The following is a 23481-nucleotide window of genomic DNA, read 5'->3' on the forward strand; positions in this document are numbered from 1 at the left end:
AGTGCTTCTTTCTTTTCTCTATTCCAGACATTATTTGCAATCTAACATAGATTGTATGTCTCTTCACATGCATGCAAGTATGTTAAGTTTACTGCTTACCAAGAGTGTCTTTAATAAGTATGTTCAACTTTTGTTCCATGTTGATTCCTCTATCATCTTTAGGTACCTGTACCCGATTAACTATTTCTTGTTTAATGGAGTTGATCACAAAGAGTAAATTATCTGCAAAGAGAAAAAGCTGGTTTAGATCTACAGCACATTCCCTCTGGAGCAAGAGATCCACAGTTGTCCACACACTGTAATCTGTTAAGTGTCAAAGGTGTCACATCACACTTACTGTAAAATTAAGAAGTACTACTTTACATCTGTAAACATATTTTCACAACTATTTACATTACTTGGATACATTTGCATAATTTACATCTGTAAAGTAGCTCAACACACTAGGTAACCCAATCTACATACACTTTATGGAGTGCACTGATTTTGTATTAACAAAACCGTTAGGTTTGTACCAACCCTGTTTTCTGTATAAACTGTCAGGTATGACCCAGGTTACACAACGGTGCAAAACACAGACGTGTCTGAACAAAAAGAAAAATTAAGATGTGAAGAGTTGTATTTACCATATTCCGTGTTGAGACCCCAGAGTTTTACTTTATTGGCTTCATACTGGGCTTTCTTTTTTAGTCTACAAGCCCTATAGTAAGAAGAGGGGAAGAATTAGAACACTAACAAAAATTCCAGAATCCTAAGACCATCTGTCTGTTTGCCACACAAACTTACCAACCAATACTCCCAGAGCTGTGATGTACAAAATCATTTCTTTACTGACTCACCTCCACTGAAAGCACTCTGCTACCTGTATTTGCTTACCATTTCACACTTGTGGATTTTATCACTGTATCAATCATTTGCCCTGCAGCTAAGTAAACCAGCCTCCAGTGGAAATACATCGTTATCTAGGGAACGGGCAAACTACATCTCCGAACTGCCAGTTGCCCTGCTTTTTGATAAAACTGGTAATTGGCCCGCTGCAGGAACTGCCACGATGAAGCAGGAACTCTTGAGGCAAAGATTAGTTAGATCTTAATTGTACAGTTGTAGTAATAAAAGTTTATTAATCCTTGTAGCGTTATCTAATATTTACCTGGAAGCCAGCTTGTTCTTTTCTTTTCTTGACCTCGGTCTGGCAGTTAAGGGAAGTTCACTGACTGGTGTCAGGTCACTGATCACCTTATTCAGCTTCCTCAATTCATTACCAATCTGTAGCAATTTTCTGGGGTTGGGAGTCAGGTCTTCTACATCAGTCCTCCGTGACTTCTTTGCTGCATATTTTCCTGTTTGAAATATGCAGGAAATTGGGTTGGGAAGTGACACAATATGTACATAAAGCTGTGAAAAAAAATTCCTAAATATGTATTTTTTTGGGTGCAGTTTAAGTTCCTCTGTTCATTACAAGAGAATGGACTGGAATCATGTGATCCCTACGGCCTTTCACAATAGCAAGAGAGTTTCCAGACAAACTGCTTTGTACAATTCATATGATATCCAGATCAGATAAGAGCAAATACTGCTGGCCAGGCTACTGGATGTGAAAGACAGTACACACACAACTGTGCTAAAAAACGTATGTCACAAGTTCAAACCCTGTTGTTTTGCCCCAGCTGTAACTTGCTAACTCATGGGTTCAACCAATAGATGCTCATGCACACACAGGTTGATTGAATTCCTAATTAATATTATTGCTAAAGTTCCGTATTAATAGGAAGAGTGTTGAGGCCTCATACTGAAACAATCTTCAGTGACACTGAGCTTAAATGATCCACATAAAGGCCAGTTAACCCCTTTTATATGTATTTGAAGCTATTTAGGGCCAGATTTTCCTGAAGAGATATACATATTCCAAGACAAAATCTATGCTCCTGAAGATTCTCTGCCCCTTGCCATGTGTCTTTTTCTAGATTTCTGTTAAAAATTCCAGTTGTTACAGACACTTGCATGAAAATGTTAGTAAAACTAACAAAACCAGCTACAGAAATATTTATTAGAGAGCTGATAATTTAGCATGATTTATCTGAGGTAGTAGATGGCCTTGGTAACGTGTATGTATATGAAAATAAAAAAAATCCTGCATGTGTTATATACTGTAGCTTCTGGATATTAAGTAGTGTTTGATCCTTCAAATCCCTTGCATACACACCTGACTTAAAGGTCACTTGCTCCTCCAAGTGTCTGGTGGGACTGAGTCCTCAAGGCATGTTTGGTTGTTGTTCAACAACAAGTATAGATATAAGCCTTCATAAGAAGGAGCAGTGATAGGGACTTTAGATAGGGACAAGATAAACCTGCATAGAAAACCTAAGCAGATTAAAATAATATTTTCTTCCCTGAATAAACCTACAAGCAACAACAACAAAAATATATTTTGGTTTAACAGAAGGTAAACTGCCATGTTAAGAACAGTAATTTTCAACTGTGAGGGAACATTAACATTACAACCAGGGAAGCTGGTTTCCATTTTCTCCTTCAAAGCCTAAATCAAATGGAGCAGCCTACCAAAAGAGGTCCTGCGACAAGAAAACAAACATTACTCCTAAGGGTGGTTTGTTCTGGGTGATGTTAGTCATGTCTGCGGTACAGCAAATTCCTAATCAAAAAATTACGGGAATAAAACACAGTTGTTAGACCAATTGGTTTATGTTTCCAAGAAGGTATTTTAAAGAAATGGTCTATTCACAGAAGAGTAACTGCTTCACTGTGCTGCATTCACACAGGTGGGAGAAACAAGTAGGGAGGAGCAGAAAGAGACAGTTACGCCTTATTGCTTGTCCTCTAGTTCATACTGCAGTTAACATGAACTTTGCATCTCAGATCACTTCCAGCTTGCTTCTGACACAAGCAAGACTGAAACCCAACAGCTAGCAGGACCAACACCAGCCAAGCGACCCATCCAATGTGTTTACAGTATCACACTGAGAAAATTTCAAACTCTTGGGGTTTCCACTGAAAGCCCTTGGAAGTTACAATTCTCAATTCATCCACCTTCCTCTGGAAGAAACCACACTGAAAGTTACTACTGTATATTCACTGTGCCTTCCTTGGACACTGTGCAGAAGTCTGCTAATTGAGCAACAGACTTACAGTGTTTTAATGATTTATTTTCATGGCCAAAACACAACTTCTCAGCACTTGCAAGTATGGGAGTTTGGCTACTGAAGGTGTCAGAATGAAAGACGTTCACTTGTAATTAGGACTCCCTTCTTACCATGATGGAGACCATTCTTCTGATACATGTTACTTGGTAACGTATCCCGATTCCACTCAGATGGCCTCAGCATTCTTTCTTGTTGTGATGGTGTTAATTGCTCGCTGTACTCCCAGAAGTATCTTCGCTTGCCTCTTTTCCGAGAGGATATTGCAGTCATTTCTTTTAAATCCTCCACAGAATCATTTTCATACCCTAAAAGGATGCATTGCATTGTTTATATAATATTGACAAAACTGTTTCTAGCCCTTTAACAGTGGACTGAGTAGTCAAGTTATAAGCAAAACCACAGTCAAGGCCTGTTTTACATTATCTAATAGACTTGGTTTTCAGTGTCAACTACTACTGGCTACTTGCCTTAAATCCAGGGATGGACATTAAGCCAGTGATGGTGCTTCGTTAGTTGAAAAGAGACAAATGATTTATGCACTGAAAGCCCATTTATGTTCTCTGGCCCCCTAAGCTCTGTTGCTTTTCTCCCCCCACAATCACACCACTGCAGGGTACAGACAACAGCTGCTGAAGCATGTTCTTCCATCCTTACAATTTTCTCCATGACTGTGCAGGAACATAATCCTAACTCGCCTCCACATTTTCATTAATCTCTAATCAAAAAGCATGGAAAGAGGAGCATATAATGAAGATGGATTAGCGAAAGACTAACAAAGAAAGCAAAATTATTCCGTCATGGAATATTCCGAGTTGGAGAGGACCCATTAGGATCACTGAGTCCAACTCCTGCTCCTTTTTGAGTTTGAATGCCTTTGGGAAATAAATCAAACCACCCCTCTCTATTAGATTCAAGGAAAGGGGCTCTGTTATCAGGACAATGACCTAAAGCCCATAAGAAAAGACCATCTAAATTGAAGGGATATGGACACAAGCTGTTCAATCTCTTCCTCACCTCTTTTGTGGGATGAAGAAAAATGATCCACAGTAAAACTATACAGTATTTTACAGGTATATTATGACGCACTTGATAAGATGAACTGTTCATGAAGTACAAGGAAACTGTAATGCCATTACCTACATAGCATAAATATTTATAGAGTAATTATGTAAACACAAACCACAGTTTTTAAAATCTTATGTATGCTTCAGAAAGTAAGACAAACTATACTAAGGTTAAAAAACCCCAGACAACTGCATTGCCTTTCGTAGTAAAATGCCATGTAATAATTTACACTTACTTATAAAAAGAATGTATTTCAAAACACCACATACACTGATGAAGCTAAAAGAAAAGCCAACCACCAAAAGGACCATATACTTAAGAAGCCTTGACCCCACATGCCTGAGCTCTGCTTCATCTTTTAACAGTAGCACAAAAACACTTCCTTCTTTTTAAAACAGTCCAGTAAGTCAGTCTGTTTGCACTTGAAAAACCAGTTGAAAGAGGAAAATCAAACTTTCTTGCTTTGGTCTGACTCTCACCTCATCACCCAAAGTATGAATAAGTTAGGTGTGCAGAAGGATGAAATCAGTTTTAAAGTTCTGTTTCTAGTAATCTTGTCAACTCATTTACTTTGATTCTCTAGTGCATTAAAAAGACAGCATTTTAAAGGCAAATCAAACAATGAAGCATGTTTTATAAAACATTTTCTCTTATACAGCCAAAATTATTATGACAATTTACATTTCAAATACCATAAATATTTTTAACTGTACTTCCATTTTACACAAATGCTGTTTGACATAAGTATCAAATACTATATGTTAAAAACCTCACTTACTTTCCACTTGAGAAAACATGTCAAGCTATGCAACTCATTATATAGATATGTATAAATTTAGCCCATCTCCATGATAACACAGAATTAAGCCAACCAATGAAAACAAATCTCTTTAAGAGCTGACGTGTACAAATGTACAAGGTTAAAATCAAGACTTCCTGTTTGCTTATTTAAACTATAATTAAGTTAGCAACTTAAATTATGTTGACTTAATGCATCCTGCCTTGCAACACTAACACTGACCTGCTATCATTTTAAAGTTACATAGAATAATCTAGCGCACAATGTCTTAACCTAGTCCATAACATCTAGGAGCCCAACGTGGCTGTTTAGCTTTTCTGCGCTGTATTCATCCTCCTTGAACTCTCCTCTTAGCAAAGATCATATCGCAGTCTCACTTTCTTTGGCAGGCTTCTAAAAAGTCTGAAAGGGTTCTTATATTCACCTGTCAAGCCGTGCACAAGTCCCTCCTGAAAAAATCTTTGTTCACATCTCTTACTATGGTTTTAGGTTTAAATTCACCGTGGTTAAATTCAGTAAAAGAGAACAGGAACAGGACAGACATGACTTTTGCATCCTACCAGATTAAAAGCAAAAAAACCTCCACCAAAACAAAACCAGAAAAAACCCTTTCCCTACCATTAAGTCATACTGACTTCTGTCAAATATAAAGAGTCTTCTTCCCCCATCTGATGGTCCAGGTGCTCAGAGGATGCAACACGAATTTGTTAAACAATCTCCATGTCTCTACAAGCACTTTTCCCTTTCAGCTATTTCTTCTCAAGCTGCTACTGGAAACTGAATCAGTTGTTGCATCTCCCATTTCTGGAATCTCTAGTAGTCACTACTCGATGGGAGAAATAGTAATTTCCAAATATTTCTATTAAATGAGATAGATAAAATACACCAGTAATGGCAAAAAAAGTTTAAGTGCTAGAAAGGTCTGGGCTGATAATTCCCATAATAAATTACCTTTGCAATTGGTATTTGACCAAGTAACTATTTGACTAAAACTGCTAAACCTGTACCATGGTGACAGTAAAAACATTGTTGATAGCCAGTCACATTTTTAGATATTTCTGCAAGTTCCTGAAGTTCACTATATCTAATTATTTCCTCAGACAACACTACGGCTTCAAGGAAGTATTTCATGCACTCCAAAACCCATACATGAAGAACAAACAAAAGCAAACTGTATAAAATACATCAGAGGGCCAGCAATAACTGATAATTTTTTGTCCTTTCAGTAAATTACATCTTCACTCTAAATTTATCAACCGATTTTGCTTTTAGTACTATGGAAAGTTAAATCTTCCCATGCCATGCCTGTTTTTAGAAACTTTATGCCTAGTATTTACCTTTATTCTAAAGGCAAAAAAGCAACACAAAGTACAAGACGGACATAATTAAAATACCTGGAGACATCACCTTCTAATATAATCAAAACATATCATGAAACATAGTATCGCCATACTTGAGGTGAATGGCTTCATTCACTTCAAGTTGTAGAAAGGTACAAGTGCTTCAGTTACTGTACCGCACAATGTAGTTGTATTTAGAAGGCGAGAGCAATTGCTCTCAGTACAATTCGAACAAATGGCAAACAGTTAATGTAATTCCACCAACGGAAATCCCAGAATTTTAATACGACACCCCTTTTTCAAGGGTACCAGGCTTTTTCTGTGCAACAAGCCTCCGTGGGCTGCAAGGCACTGTGCAGTACAGCAATCATTGCAGAGCTGTAATAGCTACTCAAAGCCCCCAAAAGTAGAGGGAGCTCAATTCAGAAGAAGGGAGGAAGAGAATTTTAAAATGCTAATAAAAATGTGTTATGTACATGGAAGAGAATTTTAAAATGCTAATAAAAATGTGTTATGTACATGTAAAAGTAACATAAAGGGCATAATGCTTGACAAGTTTAATGCCAACTCAGGAAATCCACTTAAAAAAATAATCTAATCTGAGAGTTCATTATGACAAACACTGACAAGCTTTAGGGAAGCTGCTGTTTTTAAAAAGGCAAAATTTCAGCTGCTTTCCCCTTGAAGTTACATTACTGCCAAATGTCTGAATACCTTAATTCTTATACTCTATTACAAAGCATTTATAAAATGTGAATATTTTAATACTTTCTACAATGAGACTAATAGTTGGTTACAGTCCTGTCCCTTTCACTTCAGATTTTAGTTTTACACAATGTTACCGCTTCGTTACCTTCTAGGTGAAGGTTAGTTCTTATTTCTGTTGTTAGGGCTCCATTTCTACATGCAGAAGAGAGGAATTCAGTATCCTTTGAAGACCCACTAAGTGTTACTGCTGAAAACCACCAAGAAACGGTTTGATTAGTTTCAGTGGTAGGTATTCTTCGGATTCTGTGGAAAACTATACCTACAGTAGGACTTGAGTAGCTTCACTCAGGCTATGATTTCATACCAGCTGTCAAGAGCTACAGCCCTGATAAATCCAAAGCAGCAACCTACTGAAACACTAGAAAGCTCTGCACATCCTATCATCAAGCCACAAAAAAAAAAAAAGACAACAACTGCAGGTAGTTGCTCTACAACCTTAGGCTACAAGCTAGGTTTCCTGTATTCTCTCATTATTTTTGTTGCATGACCACAGTTTATGCAGTTTTGCTTGAAACAGGGCAATAAAGACCTTGTATAGTTTTCATTAATTATATTTTGCAAAGCACTTAGAAAATCTGGGATGAAAGTTTGTAAGTTAAGATCAGTGTTGCTCATCTGTAACTATAAAGCATTCAAAAGCATTCTTTCCCACTTGGCAGACAAATCCATTAACCTCTGTTAATAAAGCCCAACGTTGCTGGTACCTGGTTCTGAGAAAGTATCACTGATGTCGTCATCTTTATCATCCTCATAATCTTCCTCCTCATCATCATTTTCAGACAGCTCATGCTCACTACCAAATCCTTCATCATGGTCCTCATCTTCAATATCGTCTTCATCATCCTCATCTTCCTCAGGGTCTCCTTTGGCTGACTGCTCACCCAAACTGTCTGTTACGAAAAGAGAATAGTTGTGCTCTTCTTTCTTCTGTGAAGAATCTGACACTGATGTGCTGGCAGAAAGACTGCTCTCCCCCACAATAAGCCCTGGGGTTTCCTGGGGTGGACTGAGGAGCAGTTCTTGAGTCTCTTTAAAAGGCAAAATAGGAGGTGTACTGTGACTATGCGGAGACTCTATTCCTCTTCTTTCTTGTCTCTTTGCTACAGCACCACAATAACAGGTGTTCTCCTTTGCTGCATCAGCATGCGTCTGGCTCAGCACTGGTCTGCTCTGTGGTAAAGGATTGATCTTTACTTTTGCCTTTTTAACATAGTCTTTACATTCAACATGAATGTTCACCTTTTCATTATTGTACACATTAGTCTTCACCATGATTTGCGTACTGGAAGCAGGCTGAGTTGCAGGTTTGCTTGCCTTCTGAACACAGTCCGACAAAGGTGCCTCAGCCTGAATGTTCTTGGAAGAACAGACTGGGGCTGCTGCTCTGGTTGCAATCTTTTTGCCAGGTAACAAAGAATTTAAAGGATTTTGTTTTACACTAAAGAGCAAATCAGGGTAGTAGAGTGAATCAGAAACAGGTTGGGAGTCCTCACTGTTAAGCTGAGCCAGTGTTGGTGTTTTGCTTATCACCTCTTCATCTTGGTATGGGCTTGAAAAGTCATCAAGGCCCAAGTAATCCACCTCTTTTGTTCCCCAGATGTCACAGCTGGTTAATTTAGTGTACTTAGTTAAGTCTTCACAGTAGGTGTCCCACTGCTCCCACTTTGAGGTGAGAGCAGCTTCTTTGTCCAGGATGTCTGTAAAAGACTCCAAGTTCTCAAGGTCTTTGCAGTCCTCCATTGAAAGTAAGTTGTCTCTGGAGCTTTGCTGATAGTCCATTTCTCTGTCCTATGCATAAGAAAAGTTAAAAATTAATACAAAAAAAGTATCAATCATCTCTGCCTCTCTTTAGTATGGTGAACTTAATTCCAGTGAAGTGTAATAGAGTAACAATGTACAAAGACACCTCAAGTTTCAACTAAAAGCTTCTTTTGAGGGTCAGAATGATGTTCAGCTTCTGCGCTTCACCAGCAGATCATAGACTGGTTGGGGTTGGAAGGGACCTCTGGAGATCATCCAGTCCAACCCCCTGCTCAAGCAGGGTCACCTAGGGCAGGCTGCACAGGGTCACGTCCAGGTGGGTTTTGAATGTCTCTGGAGAAGGAGACCCCACAGCCTCCCTGGGCAGCCTGTTCCTTTTCAGATGGAACTTCTTGTGTTGCACTGTGTGCCCATTGCCCCTGGTCCTGTCACTGGGCACCACTGAAAAGAGCCTGGCCTGTCCTCTTAACACTTGCCCTGAAGATATTTGTAGCCCTTGGTAAGATCCCCTCTCAGTCTGCTCTTCTCCAGGCTACACAGGCCCAGCTCTCCCAGCCCTTCCCCACAAGGGAGATGCTCCAGTCCCCTGATCATCCTTGTAGCCTCCGCTGGCCCCTCTCCAGCAGTTCCCTGTCTCTGGAACTGGGGAGCCCAGCACTGGACACAGCACTCCAGACGTGGCCTCGCCAGGGCAGAGCAGAGGGGGAGGATCACCTCCCTGCCCCTGCTGGCCTCGCTGCTCCTAATGACCCCGGGACACCACTGGCCTTGGCCACCCGGGCACATGGCTGGCTCACGGGCAACTGGCTGCCCACCAGACCTCCCAGGTCCTTCTCCGCAGAGCTGCCTCCACAGGGCTGTTCCTCCCCAGGTGCAGGACCTTTGACTTGCCTTTGCTGAACTTCATTGGGTTCCTCTCTGCCCAACTCTCCAGCCTGTCCAGGTCTCGCTGAATGGCAGTGCAGCCTCCTGGGGTATCAGCCACTCCTCCCGGTTCTGTATCATCAGGAAGCTTGCTGAGGGGACACTGTCCCTTCATCATGTATTGGGTTTGCATGGCAAGGCTTTGGTAGTGGGGGGGCTACAGGGGTGGGTTCTGCGAGAAGCTGCCAGAAGCTTCCCTCATGCCCAATGGAGCCAGTCCCAGCCAGCTCCAAGACAGACCCGCTACTGCCCAAGGCCGAGCCCATCAGTGAGCGCGGCAGCACCTCTGGGATAATATATTTAAGAAGGTGGGGGAAAAACCTGCACAACAAAATTGCAGTTGGAGAGAGGAGTGAGAATACATGAGAGCAGTAACTCTGCAGACACCCAGGTCAGTGAAGAAGGAGAGGGAGGAGGTGCTCCAGGTGCTGGAGCAGAGTCTCCTTGGCTGCCTGTGGTGAAGACTATGGTGAGGCAAGCTGTGCCCCTCAGCCCATGGAGACCCAGATGTCCACCTGCAGCCCATGGAGGACCCCACTCTGGAGCAGGCAGATGCATCCAAAGGAGGCTGTGACCCTGTGGGAAGCCCGTGCTAGAGCAGGCTCCTGGCAGGACTTGTGACCCTGTGGGGGACCCAGGCTGGAACAATCTGTTTCTGAAGGACTGCAACTCGTGGAAGGGACCCATGCTGGAGCAGAATGCAAAGAACTGTAGCCCGTGGGAAAGACTCACATTGGAGAAGTTTGTGGAAAACCGTCTCCCATGGGAGGGACCCCATGCTGGAACAGGGAAAGTGTGTGAGGAGTCCACCCCCAGAGGAGGAAGGAGTGACAGAGACAATGTGTAATGAAATGACCACAACCCCCATTTTCCATCCCCCTGCACTGCTGGCAGGGAGGAGGTAGAGAAAACTGGGAGTGAAGTTGAGCCTGGGAAGAAGGGAGGGGTGGGTGGTAGGTGTTTTTAAGTTTTGGGTTTATTTCTCATTATCCTACTCTGATTAGAATGGTAATAAATTAAACTAATTTCCCCAAATCAAGTCTGTTTTGCCCGTGAGAGTCATTGCTCAGTGATGTCCCTGTCCTTATCTTGACCCACAAGCTTTTTGTTGTATTTTTTCTCTCCCCTGTTCAGTTGAGGGTTCAGAGTGATAGAGTGACTTTGGTGGGCACCTGGTGTCCATCCAAGGTCAAACCATAACAGTCATTCATGAATAAGTTGAACAGGACTGGACCCCACACTGATCCCTGGGGAACACCACAAGCTACAGGCCTCTAACCAGACTCTGCACCACTGATCACAACCCTTTGAGCTCTGCCATTCAGCCAGGTCTCAATCCACCTCACCGTCCACTTGTCTAACTCACACTTCCTGAGCTTACCTATGAGGATGTCGCAGGACAGTGTCAGAAGACTTGCTGAATGAAGTCAAGGTCGACTATATCCACTGCTCTCCCCTCATCTACCCAGCTAGGCATTCCATCACAGAAGGCTATCAGGTTCTAAAGAAATTGCTAAAGGTAGAAGTCAAATGCTGCTCAATTCTTTTTCTGCTTTTGCAATTCACCTGGTCATCAGAACTTGACTGGTACCCATATCCATGTATTTAAAACATGGAAGACATCACAGGCAAGCTGTTCTAGTCCCTATTAAGCTACGTTATCTTTGCTGTGTACCTAACACAATATGCTCAAGGTTACCAGCCCCTGGAAAACCTCATTCTAACATGATCAATTAACAGCTATGAGCTACCTTTCTCCCTTGATGTGGTGGCAGGGGGAAAAGAACATCGTATAAGTAGAGTCAATTTTTATTTTGCTTACCCTGCCTCCACAGCTTGGGTGAAGTAGCATATAGTTACTCTTGCAGAAAAGATTGTAAAGCAGAGTCTCATGCAACTTGTCTATCAAGCCTCTCCTGATGACCAGCTTTAACAAGTGCCTACTGAGGAAGCATTACATTTGCTGGACAAGCGGTTATGTTCTTCCCTCATCAGCAGCTAGCTACTGAGGAAGCATTACATTTGCTGGACAAGCGGTTATGTTCTTCCCTCATCAGCAGCTAGCAGTAATGAATAATCTTGTAATAAATAACCCTTTAACTACTACATGAACTAGGGTATTAGTCAAGGAGAGGAAATTAATAGACTCACAGAAAGATGACCTACCAGTTCATACATGAAGTCTGGATCTGAACTGCTTGCCAAGAGATCTGTGCTCATCAGAGTCTGCTCTGAAAACACATGGCTCCGAAAGGCATCCCCAAAAGGAGGGTCCATTCCACTCACACTGGGCTACAACAAAATTGACACTGACATTTGAAGCATGCTAGAAAAAGGCGTATTCTTTTCTTCAACAAAGCATAAAGAGTATTGCCATTTCATCCAAGTCCCCGAAATTGTGCTATGCTTGCATCTGGAATGTTTTTACCTACACAAGTAAAGGTGTTTTTTGGAGATGGAGAAACCCCATTTCTCAGAGTGAGAGAATGCTTTAAGAGCAGCTAACAACATGCAGCTCTTTGATTAAAGGTCACATTTCTATTCATCATGCAGCTGCAAGAGCATTGCTCATTCACTCTTTTCTGTTGGTTTGAAATTCTCATGCATTTGCCAAGCTTAGGAATATGTTAGCACTTGTAGAAGAGGAGTGAGTCCTGGCAAGATCTGCGATTATCAATAGGCACTAACACACTCAGAAGGCCTTCACCCCAATACAAACCATTCTGTACTAAAGCAGTGTTGACTGCTTTTAGAACCATTAGGATTCATGAAACTTCCACCTGAGATCATACAAAAGCAAAATTTATTACAACTAAATCAAGAGTGTCATAGCCCTTGAGAATGAAGTGGAACTTTGCAAGAAAACATTACGCAGGATGACTGGGCACATAGGGAATGGGCAGCAAGGCTTTCTGCTAGATTTAATTCCAGACCTCTATTTCTCTTCTAGACACACTTGCCCTGAGGGCTGGGAAGGGAGAAACACTGTACTGCTGAAAGTCATTCAGTGTGCTGATGTGTGAATCACTGCAGTAATAAAAGGCTGCTCTCCAGGCATCCACCCTAATCAAGACAACTTTGCTGAATCTTGCTGTGTGAACAAATACAGTACCAAGAGCAGCAACATAGCTTCCACCATAGACACTACTGAGACACTAAAAAATATAAACCATTTAATATCTTATACATTCTCCCCGGTAACACCAATCAAATTTACTCTTAATCTTTTTTTTTTTTTTTTTTTTTTAATAATGAAGCAAAAATTATTTACAGAAGCCAACAAAACCGTAACAGACTTACCTGAGGCATTTCCAAGCCCAGATTCCCCAAATCCAATTCCAAACTTCTTGTTTTATGCACTAGTAGCTTCCTTTCCAGCTTTACTTCGGTCTCAGTAAGTTTACACAATCTGTGCAATGAATTTTTTCCTTAGGATAACTGCAGTTCACCCTGATGGAGCTCTTCTATTTGTAGACTTCTGTGTAGAATAAACACAGCAAAGCCCCAAGGAGGGTAAGTAATCCTTCACCAAAGAGGTAGTGCTTAAAAAACAGCCAAAGTGAAGTAAAGACAAAAATTTCCCCTGAAAAGTGATTATTCTTCATGCTGGAATATATAGCAATTTTATTCCCCTGCCATCTTTCATCAAATGAAAAGCCACAGATGCTACAGAGCAGAGTTCCTGCAAAAACCTTTTTGGCTGAGTTACATTTTGTTGCCTTTTTTCCTCACTACCAAGGCCACGAGCTCTACAGACATATGAAAAGAAAAGTCTGCCTAATTGGAAATGACGCCTAGCGTACTGCTGGGTATACAAGAGAGAAACAATCTTTATGACTAATATAAAAGAGCCAATAAAATCTAAAAATGTCTCAGGCAAACGTCTCAAAATACTTATTTTGGAATAGGCAGTAATACTGTTTCAGCTGGATCTCTTCCTTTGCTTAAAATATTATTAATCCATCCAGCATCAGATAAGATTGTATCAATCACTCATACAGCAACATCTAGTGGCAGAGGGATTACAGCAAGCACGCTCACCGCCCAGCAGCAGAGGAAGGGAAGACATAGACTTCCCTAATAGAACAAACTAAAAATTGTGCCAAATTCAGAGCTGCTTAATAAAATATTTTCTCTATTAATTTCAAGGCACATGTTCAAATTGGTCCAATTTATCTATTAGTAATTTTAACAGTTTAGTAGTTTCTATAGACCCGCTGCTACTTCAGTTTATATCTATTTTTCTGAGCCTCATACCCTGCTTAATCCTGCATTCTTACACAATGTAAGGAAAAAATGAACTATAGAAAAGCAAGCACCTTAGCACAAACATCAGGAACTATACCTACACTAAAAGTATGACAAAAGACTTACAAAAAGTAACAGGAAGTAAAAAAAGAACAATGTTATATGAAAACCAATTAAAAAAAATCATTAATGGTATGAAACCTTAGTATGTAATGTAACTACACTGTCTTCAGGGATGCTGCTTTCTGTCTTGCTTGCCTGCAGGATCCCTACCCTTATATAAAAAGCCTCTTTAACAAAATAGCAGCATTAGAGGGGCATAATCAAAAACCTGAATCATCATACGTGTACAGTTTTTCAGCATTACCAGTTGTGCTGGTTTTGGTTGGAAGAGAGTTAGTTTTCTTCACAGTAGCTGGTATGGGGCTATGTTTTGGATTTGTGCAGAAACCAGTGCTGGTAACACAGGGATGTTTTAGTTGCCACTGAGCAGCGCTTACCCGGAGCCAAGGGCTTTGCTGCCTCCCGCCCCCCGAGGAGGACGGGGGGGGCACAAGGAGTTGCGAGGGGACACAGCTGGCACAGCTGACCCCAACTGACCAAAGGGCTATTCCACACCACATGGCTCGGCAATAAAGAGCTGGGGAAGAAGAAGGGCAGGGGGGGGGACATTCGGAGTGATGCCATTTGCCTTCCCAAGCAACTGTGTGGTGAATCCCTGCTTTCCTGGGGATGGCTGAACACTTGCCTGCCCATGGCAAGCGATAAATGCATTCCTTGCTTTCCTTTGCTTGTGCATATGACTTTTGTTTTACCTGTTAAACTGTCTTTATCTCAACCCACAAGTTTTATCACTTTTACCCTTCCAATTCTCTCCCCCATCCCAGCAGGAGGGAGTGGGCGAGTGGCTGCGTGGGGCTTAGTTGCTGGCTGGGTTTAAACCACAACATCAGTTAAAAACTATTTGTTTCTTTGAGCAAAATTCTTCACTCAGCATTGCTCCTAAGTCGGACTTTGGTGCAATTTGTTCAGGCTGTGTTTATTTGCTTGTTTTGAAAAACAAATAGCCAAGTAGAAGTGTTCTTCTACAGCAGAGCTACGCTCAGAACCCTGCTCTCACCAGCACATGACACCATCCCTGCACTTATTCCTCCTTTAAGATACAACTATTTTGTTAAATTCAGCATATACACCATCAGATTGTGGTAAAAAGAGAAACTATACAAAAAAGTCTTTACTTATCAAAACATACTGATTTTCAAATAATAGCTAAAATATGAAGAACAATTACAACCCCAGTTACACACATGTTCTCAGTAAAACCATGCTACCACTGCCAAAGCAAGACATTTCTTGTAAGGCCCTGTGTCAATTCAGGGCCAGCCCCTTCTGAGAAAATTTTCTTTCTGCTCTAAAATTTCCAGGGAACTCTTTTTCCTTATCCTAAAGTTTTAGGATAAATACATTTAAACTTAAGTTTGTGCCCCAGGGCAACGTGTCTCAACAACCTCCATCTCCCTTCACCCCACAAAGGCCACACTGCAGCAGAACTAGTCCTTCCTGTGTTGTTACATGTGGCATGAATGACTAATTCACTTTTCAGGCTCATCTGATCTAGGAGAAAGGGCTTGTTCTTAAATAAACTATGTTCTCCTATGCTAAGGAAGAGGCAAGAAGGATATAGTCTTTAACACCTTAGTACCTTACTCTCCATATGAGAACAGCAGAGATCGATGCCTTTTTCAACAGAACATCAGATTAATACTTTTGACATCAACACCAAGAACACCACCACCGTCTGCATTCACACGGGAGACTGTCAAAGTCCTGCTACTGCATGACGTTAAGAGAACAGAAAGGAGATGTTTGCTGCTTCCTGGCCAGCTATTCTTTGTTAGGGTTTTGTTAGAACACTTACTTCGTAGAACCACAGAATGGGTTGGGTTGGAAGGGACCTGAAAGACCATCTAGTTCCCACCCCACCCCCCGCCACGGGCAGGGACACCTTCCACCAGGGCAGGGTGCTCAGAGCCCCATCCAGCCTGGCCCCACGCACTGCCAGGGAGGGGGAATTCCTCAAGCCATTCCACTGTGTTTCATACACAGCAAGGAAAGAGGGGAGAAACTTAACCTGTACTGACACTGATTTCAACCAACCAATGCTTCCAAGTGTCATGACCAGGGGGCTTTTGAATTATTTATTTAAAACCCCTCAAAACAGACAATAAATGTTAAAAATATTTTCAACATCTCAAAGACTGGAGTGATCTTTTAGCTATAAAGTTATAGCACCATTTAAGAATGACAGTGCACGTCCTCTGGGGTCAAAGCAGTGTATCAGCTAATCTGATTGTTCCTGTAATTATATTTCATTCTTGACATTTTATAATATTATTATTTAAATGTGATTTGAATCCCATTAGGATCTATTCAAGTATTCTACAACATAAGATTCTTCTTGATAGCTCTGTGGAGAGGGGAAACATGGTGAAGCCATAAAAAGAAAGACACTGCCTCAGGGAGCTGCCCAATCTAGGCATGCTTCATGCTCCCAACAAAGCAGACCCACTTCCCACTGGTTTCTAAATTTTTCAGAATCATCAAGAATCTTCATTAAAAGACTGGTGTTCACATTTAACTACCAGTATTTTTTCATGAACTGGTAAATAAAGATGTAAAGCAGAAGTCAATGACACACACGGAAGCACAGATGTAAAATCTGAACTCACTGTGAAGGAAATTAACTCTGTAGACTGCAGCTGAAGTCCCATTTTTACAGAATTTATTATTGGCAGTCTCAGCCCAAGACTGAGTTAGAACAGATTAGTACAGTTGTTACGTTATCTATAATGAATACAGATTTGAATGAACTGAAAGATCTGTGGCACAGCTCAAGAATAGCGGTATAAGAATTACTGAAGATAAATATAGCAGGAATTTCTACTTCATGACAATTTTCATTAATGCCTTACATCAGCCCTTCCCAAATGCAGAGATAAGAGGTTAAGAAATCCTGCATTTGCTTCACAACTGAATCGCAGGTGGAATATACAGCCCGAGGCACCGGGCAGGGTGCCGCCACTCCTTTTGGCAGCAGCCTGCAGTTAAATCAGATTAAGGTGATTAAGGAGCCAGTCCCTGAGCTGGTTCCGTGTCTGCAGATTCTTGAGTCACATCAGTACAGAGCTGCGCCCTGCTCCTGGGAGGCTTGCTTGTTCACTTGGTGAGAAAGGCAAGACATCTCAGGAACTGCTATGTTCATCTAACATTTAAGAATTTGGGGTACTGATGGAGGCATGTATATATGCATTGGTTAAAATCCCCATCAGTCATCAATAAGCAACCAAAACCTGCTTTACAGAGACAAATCCTAATGAAAAAATCCTCTGCATTTACATTTACTTTTTGGAAATGTGCATTTAGAGTAGTTTAACAGTGGTCCCAAGACACCTGGGAAGGCCAAACTTCAAACAATCCAGTAGCAAGCTTATTACATGACATCACTGACGCAGCAGTACATTTAAATTGGCAGGCAGCAGGACCTAAACTCAAACTGTGCAGCATTAAAGGGACGCACGGCAGTTACCATGCACGTGCCGCTTCCCTAGACTAGTAAACCACCCTTCTGTGACAATACATTATCTCCAAAGAAGCCCCTATAAGAGAAAAAACTAAACTGCCAGCTTTCAGCTTGACAACTCTGAAATCTCCCTCAGTCACCTGTATGAATCATTTGTACTGTAGCTGTAACTAAAGCTGCTATTTCTGTCTCAATTCAGATGTGTATTTTGTACCATTTGAAAAGCACACAGAGCATCGCTATACCATTCTGCTGATTGTACAGTGCTTATTATCACAGCAGCTAAATGCCTGTTATAAATACATTACACGAACAATTACACTTTTCATGATGGTGCCTGCATCGTACAGTTTGTCGAAGTTACATTTTTGATGCAGAGAAAAAAATAGCATGTCACAAGAGCTTGCCAATGATAAACCTAGAAACTCAGGCTAAAACATTCAAAATGCCAAATTCAGAATTTCAGAGAATGTACAAAACCTATACCACATATTTTAAAAGAACCATTATGTATTATGTAGCGTTTGCTGTATCTGGACATTTTATGAAGTACTACAGTTAGAGATGCAAGAAGTTCTACACTTCTCTTAAACCTTTTTTTCCTTCCAGTTTGTGACTGTTTTGTATTACAGAACAAACTTTGCTCAATGCAGTCTTCAAGTGCAGAACTTACTATCAAGGTTTTTTTCTTCCTTCTACATGAATCTTCAGTTATCAGCCAGCCTTTGAAAAATTACTGTACTTTTCTCCTCACCACAAAGACAGTAAGTTTTATTTTCTGGGGTTTCCCCCCCCCCCCTTTTTTTCCCCCTTTCTTTTTTTGTTCGTTTTGTTTGTTGTTGGGTTTTGCGTTTGGTGTTTTTTTTTTTTTTTTGTAGCAGGTCAGCTCTTGTAGGAGGTCTTCCCTGCTTCCACCAACAGTAGCCTCATTCACCTGCTCATCCAAAGAAGCCAACTCCCTCTACCTTCTCAGTGATGTATTTGTACTAAAATGCCAGCATAAGCATCTAAGACACTATGCCTTTTGCTCTCTTTACCCTGAAGAGCAAACAACACCTGCTTAAGACACCCAGACCCTAAGTCTGATGGAGCATTGCCATGTAAAAGAACTAAGGATATGAAGACTGTTTCACTTCTTTCAATCCTCTTCCCTTCAGGAGAAGGAACTGCTACTTCCCTGTCTTTGTTCCTTTTTCTCTGCTGGCCTCCCCCACCAATTATTCTTCTGATCCTACTTGCTCACAGCAGATGAACTTCAATATCCGGAAGTGATACCACTAAACAGAAGCTCTGGTCTCCAATCACACATGCTTTCACCTGAGGTGAAAGAGCTGATGAATTACCAAAAAGAATACAGCACTACATTCTTTGTCTGAACGAATACCCCTACACCTCAATGCCTTCTACCCAGCTTTGGGGGGTATTCTACTTCAGTGCAACTGCATACGCAAACAGGCAGATGCCAATAACTGATCATCATGCAAGAGGCAGAAAAAAAAAAAAGTTTAGGTTTTTTTTTATCCAACAAACAACGTATTGCATCTACATATTTTATAACGACTATGCACAGAATAACATATTTCTACTAGAAGTGCTACCTTTTCTGTACATTGTGGAGCAAAGACTGAGATTTTATTATTATTTTAGTGCCAAGAGTGGGACATGCAGTGTGTTAAACTTATTAGAACTATATTAACACACTAAATTTAAACAGTTTTTATTGTTAAAATATGAATTGCATAAATCTTTATTAAAATGCCATCGTAGAGTTAGGGGAGTTGATCTTTTTCTGAGCCAGAGACTTCCCCTGAGGCAGAATGTGGCCAAAGCAAAGACAGAAAACAAAAGCAAAACTAGACAACAATTTAGCTTACAGTCTCCAGCAATATTCTGCATTCCTACATGACACGCGCTTCTGTATTTTTTTCTAACAGTGCAAAGTCTTTCAAGGTAAGAAAAAAAAATAATTCTAAAGTTCTCAGAAAAAACCCTCTTATGATGAAGAGAATGGTACGATCTAGTCTACTCTTCATACTGTAAGATTATGCTTTGTTATACTTTGGTTAGAAATTGGTTACCAGTACACCATACTTCAAAGTCAGCAACAAATCAGAAAAATGCATCAGTCAAAACAGTCCAAAAAGTAAAAAACTGCAACGTAAGAGTTCAGAACAGGAGTATTTTTTAATATATATATATGTAATAATATATTCAGGCAATTTATTATAGCAAGGTCTACACCTTAAAATGTATGATTTTCAGAAAACTTTTGGTTTGACTTTCAAGCCAATACCAACTTTCAAGCACTTCTTATGAGGCACCAAATGCTTCACGAAGCACACAGTATGGACATGCAAGTCATACGAATCTAAACCACTGTGTTCCCTCACTTGCGCCACACATTATGTACCAGTCCATTAGCTGGACAGAAGCTTCTATTTATACCCAATTAATTCCTGCTAACACTGAAGGGACTTCAAACCTTTGTCCTTCAAGAAGCTCTTTGCCACTCTCATTATTTAAAAAAACACGGCGAGGATGTTCAACAGCTTGATACCTTTGCTGCAGATTTATCTCCCATCAAAACCAGAACAATTCTTTCTTTGCTCAGGTAAACTACTGGCTACAAAGCACTGTATGAGGTCTCTGCCTTATTATTCACGCCTCTAGAAAGTATTATCACTGAACATTGGTATTTCTACAAGAAACCTTTCCTGCTAAAACTATGACCCAATGTATTACCCATAGAATTTCTGACTTCTCATTTAAGTTGCCAACAATAAAAATCGGCCAAGTTTCTAAAGCACCTGTGCCTGCCTCTCTGTAATTCTTACTATGAGAACACAGGCATAATAATAACAATTAACTCTCCCCACAAGGCCATGCAGAAGCACTTGGTTAAGCGACCTTAGGCCAAAGGCCTTTTTGTCATCAACTCCAAAACATTTTAAGTGTTTGAAAGACAGTATCAGAACCCGATTTCAAGAAGTTACCCTCAAGTGGCAACAACAAAGATTTTGCTTACTCTAAACAAGAAGTTAACATTTCAGCTGGTTTGGCTGAACGACTGAAACTTCAGCCTGTCACGTAGAGAAACCTGAAAAAGAGCCCATGTTTCATACCGGAGCGTGTGTGACACAGTGAATGCTGGTCGCGAAGTTATCTTTGATATCTGATCGGTTACATCAGACAATTCCCTGAGGAATCCCGTGGGCTGGCCTGGCCACGCTGCACCTCAGCGACCGAACCGCGGGCTCCTACACTCACCCTCGGGGCGGGGGGGAAATAAAAGTCCAGGCTTCGGCCCTTGGTGACACGAGGGGGTTTGGCGAGCAGCCCCCCCACTCAGAAGCCTGTGTGAGCTTAATCCAGGCGTGGAGAAGTGCCCAGCGCCCGTGTGGGGAGACACCGAACGCCGGAGGCGCACCCGAGGCGGCTCCTGAGCGGCCCGGGGGAGTTACCGGTGTCTTATAAGCACAGTCTGTGGGAACTGGCGCACAGCAGGCGGCAGGAACGTGGCCCGTCTCCTCTCAGAGGTGGGGAACGGGACCACCTGTGTTCGGGAGCCGCCCGACCCCACCCCCGGCTGTCACCGGCTGCCGGCCGGTTTCGGCCGCGCCTGCGGACCCCGGCGGCCCGACCCCCAGCAGTGACAGGCTCCGGAGGCAAAGCGCTCCGGAGAGACGGGGCCGCAGGTACCAGCAGCCAGCGGCACTGCTGCAGCCCCCCGTCCCTCCCGCGGGCAGCGGCATGGCAGCTCTCGGAGGGAGCAGCTCTCGGAGGGGCAGCTCGGCCCCAGCCCACACCGCGCCCCCGCCCCTGACCCACTAACACACCTCCCAACCAACATGGCCGCCCCGCCAGCCAGCGCGGAGCGCAGCCTAGCCCGGCCACCACCGCCCCGCCCCGCCCTCCCCGCCCGCTCAATGGCTCGCTCCTCAGCCACGCGCGCTCCCATTCGCCGCCGCCCACGCCGCTCACCCGCCCAGCGGCCCTTTCAAGCTAGGGTGAGGCGACATGTAAACAAACCCCCTTCCGCCGCTCCGGAGGGGACCGGCCGCAGCCCCGGGCCCCCCCGAGCGCAGCCGAGCCGCGTCCGCCCGCCTGTGGGGCGCTGCGAGCCCGCGCCGGCCTGCCCCCGGCCCCGGCGTGGCGGAGAGGGCGCGGAGGGCTTCCCTGCCCCGCGGGAGGCAGCCCCCGCCCTGCGGCCCACGCGAGGGCCGGGGGCGGTCGGCGCGGCCTCCCCCGGAGCGCAGCCCCCGCTGCCCGCGGGGAGCCCCTTCCCGAGCGGCCGGGGCTGCGGTTCGCCAGTGAGCCTTCGTACCCCCCCTCCCGCTCCGGTCCGTTACATAAAAAGCCGTGTCGGAGCGGAGTCCCTCCCGCCGCCCTGCCCCGCCACTCGCGGAGCCCCCTCCGCCGGGCCGGGACCCCTCTCCACCTCCTCGGGCCCCGCAGCTATCCCTACGGACCGCAGCTGCCCCGCCGAGCAACAAGCACGCCCCAGCCAGAGAAACCCCACGGTCACCCCCCGGCCGTCCCAAGCATTCAAACAGGTCGAAAGCGGAGGAGGCGACTCCGAGCCTGAAAAGCACCAGAGCGCAGGGACCGCCGAGCCCTCCCCACCCCCGGCGCGGCAGCTCCTCCGCCCCGCACAGCCGGCACGGCCCCTCTCCCCGGCAGGACGGCGCCTCCGCTTCCCCGCCGCTCGCTGCCAGCTCCGCTTCCCCGTAAAGGCGCGGGCCGCCCCTGACGGACGGCGGCTGGAGGGGACACCGACAACTCGCTGCGAAACCCGCGCTCCGTCCCCTGCACGTCCCTCCGCAGCCCCTCTCACCGCGCCCTCAAGCCACATCGGCGCTGCCCACCCCCTCCGGCCACCGGGCCCGAAACCTCAGCTCCGGGAGCCGGACACCCCCCGCGCACAGCTGCTCTCCGCAGCACCGGCGGCCACACCCCCCCGCGCAGCGAGGGGAGCCGAGGGGGCGGTGGGCTCCCGCCGCTCCGCTCCGCTCCCGTCCGCTGTGCACCATCCCCGTCCCCTTCTCGGCGCCCGGCAGCCGGGCAGACACACCCCTTCCCGCGCCCCGCAGCCCCCTGCCCGGCGCGCACACCCCAACGCCGCCTCCTCCCCGCCGGGACGCCCGCCGCTCGCCACCGCCCCTCCAGCGGGGGTAGCGGGCCGGCAGCCCCGTCCCCCGGGGCCCCCCGCAGCACCCCCCCACGCCCCGTCCCCCGGGGCGCCCCGCAGCACCCCGCGCCGCCCTCCCGCCTCTCCAGGGCGCAGCCGCTGGCCAAGGCCGCCCCTCGCGGGCCGCACTCACCGGGCGGCCGGGGCTCAGCAGGGGGCGCCGCCCCGCGCGCTCCGGCCCGGACCCTCCATGCGGCTTCGGGGTTTGTTTTGTTTATGTCCCTTCCTGACGGGTTCCCGGAAATCGCGTGACTCGCCCCCCTCACGTGGGGAGGGAGGGCGGGCGGGGGCGGGGGGGGAAGGCCGCGCCAGCCAATCGGCGGCCGCCGCCCTGCCGGGGCCTCCCTCATCACGTGACGGCGGCGAGGCGCGCGGGGGGTATTTAAGGCAGGGTGGCGAGTGCCCGTGGACAGTGCGTGCTGGGGGCCGCACCCAGCTGGTTGGCGCTGCTGTGGGGGGGGGGGGGCCGCTCCTGACACTGTGCCCGGCCCTGCTCCTCCGTTCGTCTGCTACCGCCAGCCTCGTGGTTTTCGTGCTTTCCCCAGCCATGCACAGAGCCACCTCTCACAAGGACGGGTGTTAGGCCTCCATCACTTAAGAACAGCTGGGTCTTCCTAGTAGTAATTTCCCTAGTTGTATTATCTTACTAT

The 23481-nt window shown here is 44.6% G+C and overlaps 1 protein-coding gene across 9 annotated transcripts in view; it reads right to left on the minus strand.

The window, feature by feature from the left end:
* CREBRF (CREB3 regulatory factor) overlaps positions 1 to 23083 on the minus strand; it is a 29008-nt gene extending 5925 nt beyond the window's left edge. Inside the window, exons 1-9 of one of the 9 annotated variants that reach the window (XM_037396442.1) lie at positions 22965 to 23083; positions 13116 to 13293; positions 11982 to 12107; positions 7835 to 8918; positions 7216 to 7314; positions 3269 to 3463; positions 1151 to 1340; positions 627 to 700; positions 100 to 222 (exon numbers count right to left, since the gene is read on the minus strand). In XM_037396442.1, coding sequence (XP_037252339.1) covers positions 100 to 222; positions 627 to 700; positions 1151 to 1340; positions 3269 to 3463; positions 7216 to 7314; positions 7835 to 8918; positions 11982 to 12107; positions 13116 to 13124 — 1900 coding nt within the window. In that variant the 5' untranslated portion in view covers positions 13125 to 13293; positions 22965 to 23083. Of the gene's footprint in view, positions 1 to 99; positions 223 to 626; positions 701 to 1150; positions 1341 to 3268; positions 3464 to 3496; positions 3874 to 7215; positions 7318 to 7834; positions 8919 to 11196; positions 11329 to 11981; positions 12108 to 13115; positions 13294 to 15765; positions 20658 to 22964 lie in introns of those variants that run through there. The other 8 variants (XM_037396440.1, XM_037396441.1, XM_037396445.1 and 5 more) reach the window with 8 other exon arrangements.
* Positions 23084 to 23481: the final 398 nt, after the last annotated feature.

The sequence above is a fragment of the Falco rusticolus genome, chromosome 8 (genome assembly GCF_015220075.1).
Source record: "Falco rusticolus isolate bFalRus1 chromosome 8, bFalRus1.pri, whole genome shotgun sequence".
Taxonomy (NCBI): domain Eukaryota; kingdom Metazoa; phylum Chordata; class Aves; order Falconiformes; family Falconidae; genus Falco; species Falco rusticolus.